This window comes from Leptodactylus fuscus, chromosome 4 (assembly GCF_031893055.1).
Source record: "Leptodactylus fuscus isolate aLepFus1 chromosome 4, aLepFus1.hap2, whole genome shotgun sequence".
Lineage (NCBI taxonomy): Eukaryota > Metazoa > Chordata > Amphibia > Anura > Leptodactylidae > Leptodactylus > Leptodactylus fuscus.
The window spans coordinates 67598189-67618091 of record NC_134268.1 but is presented as its reverse complement, the minus strand read 5'-3'; the positions used below and the strand labels follow the sequence as shown (position 1 = coordinate 67618091).

The 19903-nt window shown below is 39.2% G+C and overlaps 1 protein-coding gene across 4 annotated transcripts in view; it reads right to left on the bottom strand.

The window, feature by feature from the left end:
* Nucleotides 1–19903, bottom strand: part of ZNF521 (zinc finger protein 521) — a 274278-nt gene that overhangs the window by 45034 nt on the left and 209341 nt on the right. For all 4 annotated transcript variants that reach the window (XM_075270595.1, XM_075270598.1, XM_075270596.1 and 1 more), the window contains one exon: nt 3400–3531. In XM_075270595.1, the coding sequence (XP_075126696.1) occupies nt 3400–3531 (132 nt within the window). The remainder of the gene's footprint in view (nt 1–3399; nt 3532–19903) is intronic.

The following is a 19903-nucleotide window of genomic DNA, read 5'->3' as shown; positions in this document are numbered from 1 at the left end:
CATTGATGTCATCCATTATAAGATGACAGAAACATACATTAACCCCTTAGCGACCCTTGACGTAACTGTACGTCATGGGTCGCATGGGGATGTATGGAGCGAGCTCACACGCTGAGCTCGCTCCATACACGGCAGATGCCGGCTGTATCATACAGCCAGGACCTGCCAATAACAGCAGCGGTCGGTGCCCGAGCCGATCGCTGCTGTTAACCCTTTACACACTGCGGTCAAACGTGACCGCAGTGTGTAAACGGCGGCACGGGCGCCGCCATGTTTTGCCGATCGCCGCCCTCCTGAACGTCACATGAGGGCGGTGATCGGTTGCTATGACAGCCGGAAGCCTATTGAAGGCTTCCAGGCTTGTCTCTGCCCGAGATCTATTAGACGATGCCAGAGGCATCGTCTAATAGAAGTGCTGCGATTTTCCTATTCACTGCAATACTGTAGTATTGCAGTGAATAGTATGAGCGATCAGACCCCCTAGGTTTCAAGGTACCTAAGGGGTCTGATCATAAATGTAACAGAAGAAAAAAAAAGTTTTTAAAAGTATTAAAAAAATAAAAAATATATAAAAGTTCAAATCACCCCCCTTTCCCTAGATTAGCTATAAAAGTAATTAAAGAACATTAAACATAAACATATTAGGTATCCCCGCGCTCCAAAATGCCCAAACTATTAGAATATTAAAACATTTATCCCGTACTGCGAACGGCGTAGCGGCAAAAAAAATAAAAACAGCCAAAAAGTGTTTTTTTCAACACTTTGCCTCCTATAAAAAATTGAATAAAAAGTGATCAAACCATCGGATCTTTCCCCAAATGGTATCAATAGAAACGTCATCTTGTCCCGCATAAAAAGACACCACAACCAGCTCCATACATGGAAATATGAAAAAGTTACAGGTGTTAGAACATGATGACACAATTTTTTTTTTCTATTTTGCAAAGTTTATCATTTTTTTTAAAAGTATCAAAAAATTTCAAATACTATATAAATTTGGTATCACCGCGTTTGTACTGACACGTAGAACACAGGTAACATGTCATTTGTACCAAACAGTGAATGCTGTAAAAATTAAACCCATAAGAAAATGGCACAAATGCATTTTTTCTCCAATTGCGCCTCATTCTGAATTTTTTTCCAGCTTCCCAGTACATTGCACAGCATATTGAATGGTGCCATTACAAAGTACAATTTGTCCCGCAAACAATAAGCTATCATGTGACTCTGTGAACTGAAAAATGAAAAAGTTATGGCTCTTGAAATGTGAGGAGGGAAAAACGAAAATGCGAAACCAAAAAATGGCCTGGTCCTTAAGGGGTTAATTGTAACAGAGTACTCGAAACACCCAGGGCCCCCTTCGTCTGTGTCCATTCATATATTTAACATGATGGATGCTGTCTTCTGTCATATTTACCGAGGGACACCCGATGGAGGAGTGGGGGGGGGGGGCCTCTGTCTGCATCTGTCATTTAATGTCTGTTGCTCTCATACTGATGCTAGGTTCACACTAGCGTTCAGGTCTCCGTCATTCAGGTCCATGTGGAGACCATGTCTGCTTAAAACGTGGTTATCTGTGAACCCCATAGACTATAATGGGGTTCACCGAGTTTCTGACAGTTTTATACTGAAACTGGCGGAAAGAAACTTCCCCCTTGCGGGACATTTCTCTCCGGAAACTTTAAACAGATTCTGTGGCAGAGTCTCCTACAGAGACTCCAATGCAGGAGTGAATCCAGCATGTGATGGAAGAGAGCAACGGACATAAAACAAAAATTGTATGCCCTCGGATTCATCTCAAGAGCTGCTGCATCTACTATATTATTAACTTATTACATGACTCCTAGGGAAAGATGACATTTCAATTATTTTAAAGCGACACCAACTTTTTTTTGCAATGCAAATTAGTCATCAAAGTCGATTCAAACTCTGCTACTGCTGACGCTGTCACCCATGTCTAGCACCTGTTCCCTTGTCTAATACCTGTACCCATGTCTAATACCTGTTCCCTTGTCTAATACCTGTACCCATGTCTAATACCTGTTCCCTTGTCTAATACCTGTACTCATGTCTAGAACCTGTTCCCTTGTCTAATACCTGTTCCCTTGTCTAATACCTGTACCCATGTCTAATACCTGTTCCCTTGTCTAATACCTGTACTCATGTCTAATACCTGTTCCCTTGTCTAATACCTGTACCATGTCTAATACCTGTACCATGTCTAATACCTGTACCATGTCTAATACCTGTTCCCTTGTCTAATACCTGTTCCCTTGTCTAATACCTGTACCATGTCTAATACCTCTACCATGTCTAATACCTGTACCATGTCTAATACCTGTACCATGTCTAATACCTGTACCATGTCTAATACCTGTACCATGTCTAATACCTGTTCCCTTGTCTAATACCTGTACCATGTCTAATACCTCTACCATGTCTAATACCTGTACCATGTCTAATACCTGTACCATGTCTAATACCTGTACCCATGTCTAATACCTGTTCCCTTGTCTAATACCTGTACCCATGTCTAATACCTGTTCCCTTGTCTAATACCTGTACCCATGTCTAATACCTGTTCCCTTGTCTAATACCTGTTCCCTTGTCTAATACCTGTTCCCTTGCCTAATACCTGTTCGCTTGTCTAATACCTGTACCCATGTCTAATACCTGTATCATGTCTAGTACCTGTACCCATGTCTAATACATGCTCTCTTGTCTAATACCTGTACCATGTCTAGCACTTGTACCCATGTCTAATACCTGCTCTCTTGTCTAATTCCTGTACCATGTCTAATACCTGTTCCCTCGTCTAATACCTGCTCACTTGTCAAATACCTGCTCCCTTGTCTAATACCTGCTCCCTTGTCTAATACCTGTACCCATGTCTAGAACCTGTGCCCATGTTTAGTACCTGTGCCCATATTTACTTCTTATTTCTGCAAAGTACTGCAGAGCTAATACTAACATATAATTTCCAAGACCAGAAACTATGAAGATGATATCAGCAGAGGTGCCACAAGCATGGTGACCTGATCTGACTATGGGCAGTGTGAGAGAGGGGGCTATATGAAGCTGATGTAAGAGGCTGAAGGGGCATTTGCCTAGAAGAGCTAGGGCAGAAAAACACAGGGGTGAGACTGAAGAAACCGAGATCTCATGGTAATGCTGAAAAGAATCTGCAGCAGCAGAGAGAGACCTTCTGTTTATATAGCAATCCATGCAATGTCATATGACTTACTGAATAAGGTGAAAGGATAAGGAAAAATACTGTGAGTGGGAAACTATTACTATTGAGGGAATGGTCTCTAACACAAAAAGAACAATCACTAGTGGGTCCCTTTAAGGTTAATTCTCAATAATGATAATCAGAAAATAAAAAATGATAAGATTTACCTGTAAAACAGACGGGGCACTTAAATGTACCTCCCATTCCTTCAAAGCTGTGCTCGATGAGATGACACTGGAGTTTTGCTGGGGAGTCAAATGACTGGCTGCAGAGCTTGCACTCATGGTTCAGACCTTCATCTATTAAAAACAGAAGTGACAGAAATTACAGAAAGTTATCCCAAGGTATGTTAAATATAAGAGCAAAATAATCCAATACACACGTAATAGTATACCTTATATTACATAGTGACAGATTTGTAAATTCACTAAAAACCTTTAAAGAAGAGTTATAAACCTAGTGGAACCATGTGGTGCTGTCCACTGAGCACTATCTGAGGACCACTCATGTGATATAGATTCAGAGATAGAATGCATGGATAGTTTGTTAGCGTGCATGAGATTCAATGATCTTATTTGTAGGCACACAAAAAACACTTTACTGTTTATATGATATTCTGAGACTTAAGTTTACCTCCACACAACTACTGTACAATGTCATCTCCTTACCAACCATAAAAACCGTGTGGAAAAGAAATGCGCGTTTTTCGCCTCCCATTCACTTCTATTTCTTTCTTCAGGCGGAAAATGCCTAAAGAAAGATCACGTCGCTTCTTTTTTTCTGCTAGCAGAAAAAAAAAAAAAATAGCAGTCTACATAGACCACTAATGTAAAGGGGCAGATTTTGAAGCGAAATCCAATGTCAAAATCAGCCTCTTTGCCCCCATGTGAACTAGCCCTAACAAAAAGTCTTGAGAAAGGGTCTCTAGGAACTGAAACGTTGCACTTGGAGGCTAAGAAAGTCCTTTCATTTTTCCCCCCATTTTTGGAGTGCTGCCTGTGCCTTGTTGGAGTTATCGATAAAGTGAATAAAGTTGCTTGAAATTTGCCAGATATGGGTAGGTGGGCCTTAGATTGTAACGCGAGCCCCATATTTTAAAAGGGTTTTCCAGGCAAAAAATGTTTTTTTTTTTTTTTTTTTTAAAGCATCTATTAGTGCTGTTAATTAGTTAATAAATGTAACTATATACTTTTTAACATGTTTTGAGTGATTTCTGGGTGCCATTGCGGGCCTCGTGTCTCTTGCTTTTGTTTACATCCTTTTGCTTCCTGCTATGTAACTTCCTTAGTAACCCTTCTCACCCTACATCCCTCTCCTTCCTCTCTCCTCCCTCCCATACACCCCCTCCCTCTCACCTTACTCCCCTGACCTTCCTTACCCTCTCATCCCAACCACGACCCATATTACATACTTACCCTCCATGGCTTCTTCCTGTGAGACTACCTCTTCTCCTCCTGTACTGTGTCTGTGCGCTCTTCTTCTCCAGCGACGAGTTACCTCTACTACGCATGCATGGACGTGCAGTAGAGGTGATTTACCGGCAGTAGTACGCGCACACTGCTAGGAGAAGAGGAAAAGAGCGCGCACCCTGCCAGTACAGAGGGAGGAGCCGCCTCACCAGAAGAATCCATGGATGGTAAGTATAATGAGGTGGATAGGAAGTGGGAGTAGTAATGACTATCCGAAATTAGGAAACGGATAAATCAGAAAATGTAAATATACATTTTTTTTATTATTAATGTTATTTAGAAAGCAGGAGGGGGGAGGATGTTGAGATTAGTGTAGGAATTTCCAATTATCCTGGACTACCCCTTTAAGTCTTATGCGTATAGCCATATTCAGAATCCATATTGCATGAATACCTCCCTAGAAATATCAGGTATAATGCCAATAAAAGCTATGAATCTATCATATACATTTCAGTTCCTGAAATCTGTGAGAAAAATGTTAGGTATTGCATCACATGCTGAGATATTTTAGGGGTGGGGGCAGTGACTTTCAAAGGCCGCATAAAACATCACGGGGAGTGGTACCAAAACCATACAAGTCTTAAGTCTGCACGTAAAAGGACTAGTCAATGACAATGTATTTCTGAGCATTTCATAACAAGGCTCATAATATATAGATACTATATCGGCACTGAGGATTTCTTCACCTAAAAAAATGTAGAACATCAACTTCTTAATCATTGAGCGATCTCTGCCAAAGATACCTATTTATAATAATATTAACTGTTGGCGATGGAGAGAAGTAGTTAATCTCACTGTAAGCACTTGGCAAAACAGTTTAATAGCCCATCCACCAATATGTTCCTTTAACTACCGTAGCGCACATGACACAAATGTTGTAAACGTAATGGTATCTGCCTCATCAAGCTGTCATTTCCACTAAGCTGGATTGCTTTGCTTTCTCTATTTGTAACTAAAGATGAAATAACGTGTTGGCAGGAGCAGGCCTTGGTGCGGACTATATGAAGGATCTAACATTTTGGTTGCAATTTGGAAAACAAAGTCCCTTCGTATTTAATCAGTATGTAATAAGTATAATACAATCATCAGAATATTTCAGATTTCCCATTATGTCCTGTATAGTATACAAAGTTATATTGTTGGCTCAGCATTACACTTTAGAAAAACTAATATAGAGTACATACATTGTTGTAAGTGTCCATAAAAAGTCAGGTAAATAATGTATGCTATATAGAACGCCTGCAGTCTACAGAAACTCTATATGATGATCAGTAACCAAGCATCTCTATCTAAGCAGCAATAACCAAGTATCACTATACTCAAATATCGGATGACCTGTATCCAAGCCTTCCATCTGATCCCGAGCATCTCTGCATCCCTACTTGGTGACACATATCTGACTGTCCCCATCTGATGACAAGCTTTGATGAATTCCTATAGGTCGTATAGTAGATAATAACCATGTATAATGAAAGACAAAGGTGCTGGTTAATACATAAAGGTATGATCTTATTACAATACTGTCACTATCAGTTGTTGTGGGCACTGAGGAATCTATACCTTTATGATTTAATCAGCACCATTGTCTTTCCCTATACATAATTAGTTATTATATACTATAAGATCTATGGGAATATTTTATATATTTAATTCAGTTTTATGGGAATATTTTAGGTATGTAATAAATGTTATATTTTAGATAATGGAAGGTAATAGTTTATTGTATTTTGAGGGATATGTGATTATATATCCTTTGTTTTATACCCAACATCTTCCCTGGGGGGATTTCTAGTATTATCTGATAACAAATACTCAACCATCCCTACTTGGTGATTGGTACCCAAGCATCCATCCCTAGTTATTGATCAATATCCATGCATCTTCATTACATGACCAGTACCTCTGCATACCACCTTATTGCCAGTACCCAAGCATTTTCATTGATGATCAGTACCCAAGCATCTCTGTTGATGACCACTACCCAAGCAACACCATCCAATGACTAATACCCAAGCATCACAGAGAGAAAAATAGAACAGGTTATGGACTCTAGATTTTAAGGACACGTTGATCCAGGGGATGTATACTGACTGCCATATTTGGAGTCAGGAAGAAATTTTTCCCCCTGAAATGGGGCAATTGGCATGAGCCTCATGAGGTTTTTTGCCTTCCCCTGGATCAACACTGTAGGGATAGTAGGGTTATAGGTTGGACTTGGTGGACTTATGTCTTTATCCAACCTCATCTACTATGTAACTATGTATCACATTTGAGAACTGTGAGACAAGCATTCTTATCTAGTGACCAGCACTGTGTCTAAGCATTGGCATGCCTATTTGATGACTGTATCTAAGTACCCTCTTCTAATCGTTACCATAGAAAGCATCCCATGCTTATAGCAACCACTTTGTACATTTTTTGTACATTTTTGGCTGCTGCAATACACTCATCAGTCAAGTTTTATCTAGTGATGGTGCTATAGAACAGCAGCTATGCAGTATATGTATGTACACTGGGGGTAGATTTGCTTTGTTAAAATATTCAAAGCTACAGATCCAATACAATTTTATGAACTTAGAATATATCTAAGCTTTAAGAGAACTCTTGTGAATATCAGATGGACATAGATTCAGATAGTCCAGCAACAGTCTTATCAAGCAAATAATACTCTGCGTACGAGATATTGCACTCTCAGATATTCAGAAAGTAAGTCAGTCAATCTGGATATTAATTTAATGATGAATATGCATAAATGAAACGATAGTAGCCAAACTATGAGTAATGCGGAAATGATAAATAAAGATGTGCTAGACTGAGGAAGAAAGGAAAAAAATAATGATATCCAAACATATGTCATTGCTATCTTGCAGATACAGGAAAGAGAACAGATTAGGATATTTTACAGTAAAGTAAAGGCATGCCAGTCTACACTAAACATACAATGGAGCAAATTTACTAATAGTGTCCACATTTTAGACAATGCAACTTTAGACTCACTAGACAGTCTTAAACTGCACCAGATTTATCACAGTGTCTGTTGCTGTTTGGTAAATATGACATATTATTAGACTGTCTAGTCTAATATTACAATACTTAGTTGGCTACAAAGTTCTTGGCAAACTTTTGGCACACGGAGTCACAACTTTCCCATTAGACAATGTCCTCTCACAATAGGACATGCGCCTTTATCTACATAAATTGGAAAAGTGTCCATAACAAAACATAACAAAATGCTCAATGCAATATCTTAAAGAAGGATAATAACTCACAGTTATATGGGACTTCCACTATAATCTTGGTTAGTACAAAATGAGAATAACTTATATTTACACCTTTTATCATTGTCCTTCACATATAATTTGTTAGTCATTTGTTTTACTTATGGAGCGCTGCTAATAGTCTGTTTATAATCCTAAACTGCATTGGTTGCTAATAGAATCAGACAACGCTGCTGACAGACCTGCCCCCTGACAACTCCTAATAATGGCTATATATTATTTTTCCCCAATATGTTGTGCCCGTTAATAAAGAACTGGCACAAATCCTTGAATACTGACATCTGTCCAGAAGTTCTACACACTGATCCCCTCTAACATCGGCCCAGAAGGTAAGACTGGACAGGTAGACAACAAAAAGCAAACTTGTCCAGCAGAAAATTGTATCAAGCCGTCAGGAGATTCATTTCCACTAACAATACAGGATGCTTGGCAATCCAATAGGCTACACGATCACTGTAATATTTTATCACAATTTATACTCTTTACCAAATCGATTCCCAGCGGTCATAACCATTTCAACTCTCTAAGGCTGTATTCACACAGAGTAACGCCAGGCGTTTTTTGTGTGTTTTTTGCACATAGCGCCGCGTATACGCCGCGTTAACGCTGCGCTATTTAGCGGTGGCGTTGCCCGGCGTTAACGCGGCGTATACGCGGCGTTAACGCGGCGCTACACGGCGTAAACGCGGCGCTATGTGCAAAAAACACACAAAAAACGCCTGGCGTTACTCTGTGTGAATACAGCCTAAGACTTTGTTTAATGTGTCATCAGAGTTTGGGGAAACAAATACTACAGATTGCACCACTATTCTTACCATCATAATATCAAACCTTCAAGTCAATGGGGTCTATTAAACATCTTAGAGATTTAGCAAGATCTGGTTATGTCACATTGCATATTTGAGGATAGTCTAAAAAGGATAAAAGGATAACCCACCCTTTTTTTTGCACTATATTAAAAAGTATAGACACCGTGCCCTCATCCTTGACAAACCTAACTTATACCTACAGTTTTAGAACTCCGTTTTAGAAAATGTGACGCAAGGCCCCTGAACATTCATATAGTCTCTCTGCACCTGTCACTCCTGACTGTGTGAAATACGATGATCATGCATGAAGAAAAAGCTCCCGGTTACTTAATAGTCACCACCAACATTTCAAAATTTAGATCAGGTTAACAGCTCTTTTTTCAGACAGGTCTGCAAGCTTAAGAGAACATCAAATCTGCATTATGTCTGCTGGGGCTGCCTGGGGCACTCCAATGATGCTATCACAATTACATGCCGAATCTAAACCAGTTCAGGGAAGAGCCAGACATGGGCATATCTTCCACAAAATGACATCTAGATTTTCACATGGCTCAACCTACACATTATTTATACAGCTTGAAAATGAAAAAAATTATTTCATTACGTCAAACAATAACAGCACGACAAGGATTTCAATACACACAATACTCTATGTAATAAGGGGTGGATGGCGTTCAATTTTTTCATTTATTTTTATCGCATTTTTACAGATTTTTGACATTGTACAATCTAATTATACCTGTTATGTAACATTAATATAATTATATGTTCTATTAAGGTAGGATTCATGTGGCCATAATAGGTCTGCATTATAAAGTCTGTATTACAGTCTCAAATCTGTCTCTTATGTCTATGGACATACAATAGAGTAACCTTTCTTTAGAGCTATCTCCATGTCTGTCTAAACCATAGGCCAATTTTATCTAATCCCAAGCACAAATTGCAAAAAATAATCCACAGTGAAATGTTGCGATTTGAAAAACGCTTGTGTCTTTGCAAATCCAAGCATGTTAATTATACCTATGGATATGCTTACAAGAGGTATAAAGGAAAAGCGCAAGTAGAAACAAAACACAATGCATTTGCAGTTTTCCCGCATTGCTCTTTGACTGCAACTTGTTACGTGGTGCCTTAGCGTCTTACGCTGCAGACGAATTAAACAGTCCTATATGCACTTGAGAAAGGGCTAGCACCCGAAACGCGTAGTGCCTTGTCAGTAAGGATTCTGGAAGAATTTATGTCCAGCTGGTTTGTGCACGCCTTACCCCATTCCTCTGCTACCCGATTGGTCTTGGACATTGAGGGCCACCTGTACGTTTAATTTTTTGCAAGCCTTGGCTGTCGCAAGGCCACCACGCTTTAATTCTGTGTGCTAATAGTGTTGTGATTTGTCACATCACAACACAACAAGGTAAGGGACTTTAATTTATGCCTATTGCCTCATCTTATCGGGAATACTACACTATTGGCGCTCGGTGTCTCTCTCTTTTCTTTTTCCAGTATGAGATAGGTCAGCGTTACTCAGGCATGGCTACTATACAGTAGATGGAGCCTGCTCTGGCCACTTTATAAGTTCCAGGGCTACAAGTTGTCTGGAGCAGCTTTTTGGTGTACGGTTTGGGAGTCAGATACTAAATACCTCTCCTGAAGAAAATCCACATTGTGGAAAAGCAGCTTTTTTTTGCTGCAGATTTTACTGCGTGCACATAAGGAGGTAAAGTCACAAATTTGCTCACAAAACCTAATATTTGCGAAAGATTACTGAGTTTTCATGCCCGTAACACCAAAAAACAATGAGTAAAGGTATAATGAATCTCTCTCAAAGTCTATGCAGACATAGAACATCTATGTTAACAAATCAGAGATATAATATGAAATCAGCACAAAATGTTAGACCTAGAGATGACAACTTGTTATTCGCTTTTAGGGCACCGGTGAGAGCAACCACTGCCAGACCACCCAAGTATGACCTGACAGCACTGAATGGCATAATGCAATATACTAAAAGCAGAAAAACCTTCATGTATCTATTATTGGCCCCAGCTTGCTGCACCCCCATAGTTAAGCCGATAAACTCAAACAGTGACAAGTTTTTACAAGTGCCTTTCAGGTAAAGTAAATATATATCTAGACGTTCCATATAAAAGGATCAGACTATGGGGGGCTCGGGCTTAGGCTGCATAACTAAACTTCAGGCATGACTTTAGATAAAGGAAGCGGTAGAGTCATGCCAAACACTTGAGATACAAATGTAGGGACAGTCTGAGTTCACCATCTTCATATTATCACAGCTGCCACAGTATAACCTGTATAAAACCCAGGGAGAACATGCTAAAAACCTTCTGTAATTGCTTGGGTGAAAACCGGGCAGGTGGCGGTCATAAATACGTAATGGTAAAATATTAATAGGGTAGGAACGTGACTCGGCTCGCGTAGATATTTTACTACTCAAAATGATTTCCTTGACTTTGAGCTTTAATGCAACTCTAAGAAACTCTGTAAAAATGATATAAAAGAGTAGATGCCAAATATAAAAAAGTAAAGTAAGCTAGTTAAGAATTGTGCGTAGTAAAGTTGCCTATGCATCCAGCGCGAACGCCAGTGTAGGACACAGAACTATAAAGCTAGGGGTAAAATTACAGCCTGTAGGATGTGCTGAGGGAAAAGACGCCAAGCAAACAAACATTTTCTTTTTTTGCGCTTCCTTCAGCACAGTTAAACTTATAATGGCTCCTACTGTGCTGGCTGACTAGACTTCACATTTCCATCAGTATCAGAGGTTGATAATACCCTTAAGGAGTCAGATCGTTAAACAAGAGATCACTTCATCAGGCCCTGATCTAGGCGCCCTAACTTAATGCTCTTTTCCCTGAAACACTGAGCATTAGTTCAGATACAATCAAATGCTCATTGGCTATCTCACATGCAGCCGTTCTGTCTGAAGTCCACGGGGAGGCCTTTGTGTTGTCCGATCAACACATCAGCCATTGCCGAGCACCAATTTGTAGCGGTTTGTAAATAAGGATTCTTTATGCTTCTCCCTCAGGAGACTGTCCAGAGGGCCCGTTAACCTCAGATACAGCATATATCCATAGGCTAAGATCCAAAGCAATAAAATCCCTCCCGGTACATGATAATATGCCAGTGAATTTACCAAAAGCTTTGACCATCACAGCAGTAAACAACATCTCAAGCAGGATTTATATAGCCTGCAGTCGCTGTCAGAGTTACGGCTTCAGTTGTAAGCTACTTGGAACTTCAGGATATGTCAATTTTCCTGAACGGGAGAACGAAAAAAAATATATGTTTTTTACCATAACCTGGAGCGATATTTTGTGAGGAGCTGTAAGACCTGAGAATAAGGTGTAAGTGGTTGCCACGGCCTATATGATTGGCAGGAGAGAACTGCCAATATATTGTAGTACTAACCAGTGTATGAAATGGAAACTACACAGATTAAATCAGTTATGGCAGGAAATAGATATTTTACATTCTGAACTGCATTATTAACAATAGGAAATATACTAAAATAGAAAAGTAACCAATATTGACATGTTGAATCCTTTATTGCTATAGTGCTACACCATCAGTCCCAAACAATGATGATATGTCCATATACCCACATGAGCGCTGCAGCCAACCACTGTCCCCAGTGCTGTTGGGTCACACATGTGGGTATCACTACTGCGGCCAGAGGACGTGCGGGCACCTTTACAGCGGGAGAGATGCGGGGGATTTAAAATCCATATTTTTATTTCTTTGATCACGCATTTAAGGAAAAAAAATTCTATAATGAAGTCTGTTAATTGGAGTTTAAAAAGCTAATTAAGACCAATGTCTGCATTATCCATAGTAATATATGAACTTGGGTTCATTTTGAGAATATTCCTGTGATTCAATGGGAATTAAAATTTCAGATCAAATTTGCTGACAGTGGGTAACAATGGTCTTTTGCCAGAACTGTCTGCCAACCTCATAGGCCTCGGTGGTCATATGGGATACAGCTATGTCATCAACCGAATTGCAGGCCTCAGTGGTCATGTGGGGTACATCTATGTCATCAACGTAATCACAAGCCTCAGCATCGAGATATAGCCTCGCTATAGTCTTAAAACATGATGATACCAATGCCCCCATGAGACCCTATCACAGATCACTGTGGCCATAATTTGATAAAAGAATGCAATGATAATCATCTTTTTACAGATATGCAAATCAGTTGACAAGTGCACCAGGGGCGGGTATGATTTTCCAGATTTGCCTATAGACAGGCACAGGTGCTCGGGCTCTCCTCTCATGGCCCAATAATGCCCCTTTAGTTGTGACATATTTAGCTTCTGTGTACATCACAACTATCTTTAAGTAATTCTGGAAAATCAGTCCTGAGTCCTTAGCACTTATAGGTTGATTTAGATATCTATAAAATCAAACAATAATTATCTCTGCATTGCTTCAGTAAGGGATGTTTTGCTGTTAAAACCCCAGACCCAGTACTATTAATATTTGGAAGGCATTTTGGGACTGACTGATCCCCTTTAATTGTCACATCTTTGTTGACGAAAGCAATGGTAAAACATGGTACTATGTATATACTGTACTGAATGCCCTATAGGCTTATTAGAAAATATTTGACTATTGGCCTACTTATGTGTAGTATATATGTCTGTCTATACTGATGTAATTTTCATGTATGGATAAAAAGAGACATATAACAGCAATACCTGAACCTATCAATGTAACAAAGTATAAGTATTTTGTTAAAGGGATATGTAAGTGTTGTGTACATTACACTATATTTCAACTTTTAGAAGCCTTGGATTTTTTTTTTTTTAATTGCCAATAATAGTAGAAAATGTATAATTCATTCACACTACTCGGTTACATCGTGGTACATAATAAAAGTCCAACTTACAGAAGAACAGCTGTATTCCTGGCTCTGCTCAAATGTAAGCAAAAGTCAATCTAGTGCATCTCTCAGTACTATCATTCCTAGAGCAAGGGATGCATTTCACTTCAACAACTGTTCACTTTCCTGCTTGGCTGCACTTACTTCTGTTGCTTGAAAGTGAACTACAAGAGCCACATGTTTAGCAGCACCACATGTTTCACTGGATAACTCAATGCACATGAATAAAGCATGGCGAAAACAGGAAGACAGAGGCAATACCGTATCTGCTGAAACATCCGAAAATCACTGGAAGTCATTTGCCACAATTATGTATTGTCTGATCTTCACATCTTGGTCGTCTCTGGTTTATTTTATCCTAGACTTTATAAATGACTCCATTGTATCGCTGTAAATTGATATGTGAATTCCATAAATAAACTATGCATACAGTACAGCCTAGACAGGTTAAGAGATTTGGATTTAGAAAGGAGGCCCTCTTCCAAAATGGAGAAAATTGTCTCTCTAGTGTCATGTTTCTGTGGCTACCTTGAAAGGAGGTATTTATTAAGATTGCTAATCCTTGCACCAGTCTTAATGGAATCCCCAACAGGCGTATGATTCTATTCAAGAATATGAAGATGCGCGTAAATCTACCCAGTCAGGAATAGAGATGAGCGAACACTGTTTGGATCAGCCATTCCGAACAGCACGCTCCCATAGAAATGAATGGAAGCACCTGGCACGTACACTTTGCCGGCAGCCGTGCCAGGTGCTTCCATTCATTTCTATGGGAGCGTGCTGTTCGGAATGGCTGATCTGAACAGTGTTCGCTCATCTCTAGTCAGGAACTGACGTGGATATGTCATATAACTCATACCAGTTTTCTGACTTGAGTTATATTAAATCTAGTAGATCAGGACGTGCCTGCCCCAGGCCTACCTAGTTTTCCATCCCACTCCACCTACTGTCTAAAAATGTTATGAGTGGAACACAGAGGCCGAGATGAGCCGCAACCTGCCAAAATCGCAAGTGAAGGAACATTTTTGGCCACATTTAAAGCACCTTGATAAATGTTGGCCAATGTCTGACTGAATAGCTGTGAAACAGGCCTCAAGTAAAGAATTGGGTATGTGCTAGAGAAAAAGATTGTTTCCTTCAGAAACCATTCTGTGAACTTTTTTCAAATAAGCATTGCCTTAAAGTCTTTGGGGGATGCTGCTATAAGTTGTATGATAATTTGCTATCGCCAAAAGCCAAAATGACTCAAAACTAAGATTTTTTGCCATATTATAATGTATTGGAGGAAGAATTTAGCAGGAGGAGTCCGGGTCTCCCAATGTCTAGCAGATCTACCATCATTTAACATTAGTGTAAATGAAGCATCACATCTATTTAGAAGTCTCTTGTCTCTTAATATATATGGCAAATCTTACTCTAGGCTAGTAAACCTCCCTATATTGTTTACTAGATGCCTGCAATGGTTGATATTCTCTGTAGGTAGTCCAACTATATCTGGAAGAGGCAATACCAGAAGCCCACATGGTAGCCATAGTTTATATTCAGCCTTTGCAACAGCCATGTTATCTAACCTATGACAATTCACCATAGAACAGGTTTTTTAACTGAGTAATATGTGATTTTTTTGTTACTCATCTGTGACAAATTGGGTATCGACACATATTGATGTGTAGTAGCTGCCATTACATAGGATGTTCATAAGGGCATAAAGAAGCAGGGTTACCCTGTGTATATACAGCCATTATATAGGAAAATGCACTGGGTAGAATAGGGGCAGCTATAGACAAGGCTACATAAGCAATGTGCACAGGGAGTATCATATTGTAGTACAGACACAGATGAGTATTCTACATTATATTAATTCCAGACAGCCGTAGAGCAGCCGCACAGCCTGTGTACTGTACACAACTCTCATCAGGTCTTTGTCTTCTAAGTGTACTGCAAGGGTCAGAAGATTTTTTCCTTCTTCACTTTCCTGGCATGATGCCATTACTTTGTGATGACAGAAAGACTGCAGCAGAAAAGCATAACTTTGCCAGTAGTCTATAAGACCACAAATCCTCCCCCAAATTAACCCTTTTTGTTCAATGCTGTGTCCAACTTGATATTTAACTTATTTGACCTTGATCTATTTAATAGCATATGCAAACAATATACAGCGAATCAACATAAATCAAAAGGAGGGAGTACATTTCTGGAGCTGGGCTGACTCACTCAATCTAGACTCCCCTTTGTAGAAAATAAACTGTATTATAAGGGCCTGACAGTTTTAGTAGAGGTTATTGTCATGATGCCCAAGCTGATACTATCACCTAGGTATGCCAATAGATGCACCGAAATCAAAGGCATTCATAGAAGTGATAGAATCCTATTAACAATATTCAGTGTAAGCAAGAGACAAAAGAGAACTAACAAGACACTGATATTAAGGGGAGTCTACCCCCCCCCCCCAGCATAACTACAGTGTACATTACTGTGATAGATAATATACCTCTGTTATGTCACTTTGTATACTTGGATAAAGACAACTCTGGAGTCTTATGCAAATGAGCCAGTTGGTGCACTGGGGGCAGAACTTCAGCCGTGGGAGCACTGCTCTTACTGTTCTAGGATGGATGATGTCACAACAATGGGAGGATCAACTCTCACTGTACAGAGTGGCACAGGCAGGAGATGGTGGGGGTCTGAATGGCAAAAGCAGTGCTACAGGGAGCTCAAGGCCTGCCACATTGCACCAAATGCCTCATTTGCATTTCTCCAAATCTACAACAGTGATATAAATATAACACAGATATGTTTTTTTTTACACTGCAATGTGCTGTGTAACATGGTGGAGACATATGCTTGGGAAGGTGGCAGACTCCCTTTAAAGTCTATATAGGACTGTTGCTAAATTATGATAAGAGTAACTAATAGGCTAGGTTCACATCAGCACTTGGTGAGCATTTGGAGAGTCTGTTCCCCATTCTGCTTTAAAAATGTGAAGATAAAAGTCTTGCAAGTAGTCTGCATTTACGGGCAGAAACCTGGCAGACTCCATTATAGTCTATTGGTTTCCACGGGTAACTACTTTTTAAGCTGATTGGGTTTCTGTTTTTCGGGTTTCCAAGTGGACTCAAAGAACAGAAAACCCAAACTCAGATGTGAACCTAGAGTAAGTCATTTAAAAGTTGATTTCCTGGGAACTATACCATATATAGTTCCCAAGGAAACTGAAGTTGTAGGGCTTAGTGTTAGCAGTCTCTCTGATCACAACCCAGTCCTGTATGGCCTTTAAGGGTAGGTTCTCCTTAGCTCTCCTTTTTCAAAGTAATTTTCAACACATTTCCATCCCAGGTTCTGCCATCCATCATGGCTGGTAGAAGGCATAGTGATGATGTCATGTAGCTGCATGAAAAGAACATCAATGAATTATAGCACTAAACTGCTTACATATTTTACTTCTATTGTATGCAAAAAAAAAAAAAAAAAAAAGCGGGTAACAATCCCAGCAAAGTAAATGAGATTGTATTTAATCTCAACAAGCTATGGAAAACACAGCGCTATACCTCACCCTTGTAAAGGAAGTCTTTTCCTCACCTTAAGACAGTTTTTCCAACACGTTTCTGCAGTATTTTTCCTGCTGCTCTTCCGCTAAGTTTTTTTTTTCTGCAATTCAATACGTGTGGCCTAAGGATGGTTTCACACATACCATTCATAAGAAAAGTATAGCGTTTATGTGGCAGAAAAAATCTTAAACTGATATTGCACGAAAATAGTGAATTATGAAAGGCAGTATAAACTGTGTTTCTTCTTTGCCTTTTGCTTGTTTGTTTTTCTAGTATGGCTTTTTTCAGTTTTTTTTTTTTTTTTTTTTTTAATAAATAAACCTTTCTATTGGAAAAGAAACTCCTAGAAATAATACGTCAGAATGTATGGATGAAAAAAAAAAAAAATCAAGCAAAAAAAGTTTTGTGAAAGAAACGAAAACCTCATAGGCAACAAAAATAAAAAGTGTATGCAAAATAAGTATTTTGTTTATTTAGGATAATGGCCAGTTTTTTCATGTTTTTATTGTACAATATAATCGAATTATCAGTAAATACTGTATTACATCCTAGACAGAATGTATGGACTACATGTAGATGAAGGAAATACTGTAAATATATATATATATATATATATATATATATATATATTATAAATTATATATAGAGAGCAAAGAAATAAATATTACAAAATATTAATTCTGTTGGCCTGAAAAAAAACCCCCAAAAAAACAAATGTTGTTTTATATGACAGACTGAGAAGCCTTAGCACAACTGTGTAGGGGTCAGACTGTATTTCTAAGCAGTAAATAAGGAATTAAGAAGTAATTATTTGGAGAATCAGGGATCTTTACAATGAAAGACATGTGCAGTCATGCGGGGAGACCCCTCATCTGGAGCACACAAGTCGCAGAAACAGCCATCTAATAATGTAGTTTACACAAGACAATAATTGCATTTTCTATCTCGCTGAAATTAAGAAAAATAAACCAAATATGTCACGCACGATACATGAATTTGTAAATGTACACGCTATACAGACACGATGCAAATGAGTGTCCTGTGTGTGGCACATTTCTATCAGCACGGCCATCTCAGCATAGTTTTATTAACAGTGACTGCAGATTTCCCAGTAAAACTTGGACGCTCTCGTCTTGGTATCATTTTGTCTAAGACAGACCAGTAAACACAATCCCTCTCACTATAATTAGCCTTTTTCTCCAAGGCTCTGAAGTGAGCCTGCCTGCCGTAGATTTAATATCCAGTGCTGTATCCATATGTGCTGCCCTTGTCTAATCCCAAAGCATATAAACTCCCCTATTAGCAGTCCTGACTGCTTAATTATGCAGATTTTTTTTGTACCCGTCTGCCTGTAAAATTACTGTGTCTAACCTTTTTTTCCCCCCTTTTTTTCTTTTTTTGCACCATGCTGGTCTTTGTAATGAAATCGGCATAGTGGAAAGGGTCTGATTTGCAGTAATGGAGGTTGGATCACACTGACAACTTGTCCTTCGTGGGAGTTATGAGAGAAGTCAAATGCCTTTATCAGGCTCTCCCCTATCACTCCCAAGGTGATCTTAGTTTAGTTCCTGATGCTTTCGGAGTTTTCCTCAGGCTGTCCAATCAGCACATCCACTAGGGAGCCTGGTCTAGCTTGCAAAAGTCTCTGTATCTAGTTACAGGACCACCAGGGACAGTCAACTAACCACCCCCAAGCCTTCTGATGAAAACCTTTTCTAACAAGGCCGCCCAGCGCCAATGAAATAACACACATCTGCATATCCACTGGGTCCCATGTTTCTTGTGCTCATGGATTATGTATCTTGCAGCCTCTAATAAAGAAATGCAGTTCTTTGTTTAATGTTTATCTTGTGCTTGTTAAGCAAATGCTAATGTTGTATCGGAATGCTTTAGTGCTATTTGGGTTTTGGGTGATTTACTACTACACAATCTGCTGTAGAGTAAATTTGGAAAGAAAAAAAAAATAGTCATACTGGTATAGGGAAGGAAATAAGAGAGCGACAAGGGGAAAAATAAAAAGCTGAATACTTTCATTTACTCCTATATAATATAATATGGGCTTGTTTGTCTCGGTCAGACATTTTAGCAGCAGCTTAAACAATGCTAAAAAGTAACTAAACAGTGTAACCATTCATAAAATAAGAATATACTGTCTTACGGCTTACATCTTGTCTACATGTAGCTCCAAAGCCAAATTATTCAGTATATACATAGATGCAGAAAGAAGTTTATCACATTAGGGAAGCTGTTACTGGTAGCGGTGCTATGCACAGGGGCTGGGGATGGGTAATAGGTAAAGGGGTATCCTCATCTATGCACAACTTCTCAGCCGTATTGAAGGCTCTTATAGAAGAAAATGGAGAGCTATGCGCATGCATCTGCATCTGTATTCATGGGGTGGAATTGGGGTTGGGGTACAGTATCTCCATTCAGGAGAGAGGTGCAGACATTTGTGGTGTTGTAGCATATCCTGTGGATGCCATATAGGCTGAGAATATATGATATTTTATGACAATGCCCCTTCCATCTACTAAGTGGCCTGCACCATTGATTTAGAAGCTGACTTACAAGACATTCGTTGACTCAAACCTCTGCTCTGCGAGCTACAGATTCTTATATATTATATTTCTTATTATTTTATCCATCTCATTGCTCTCCTTC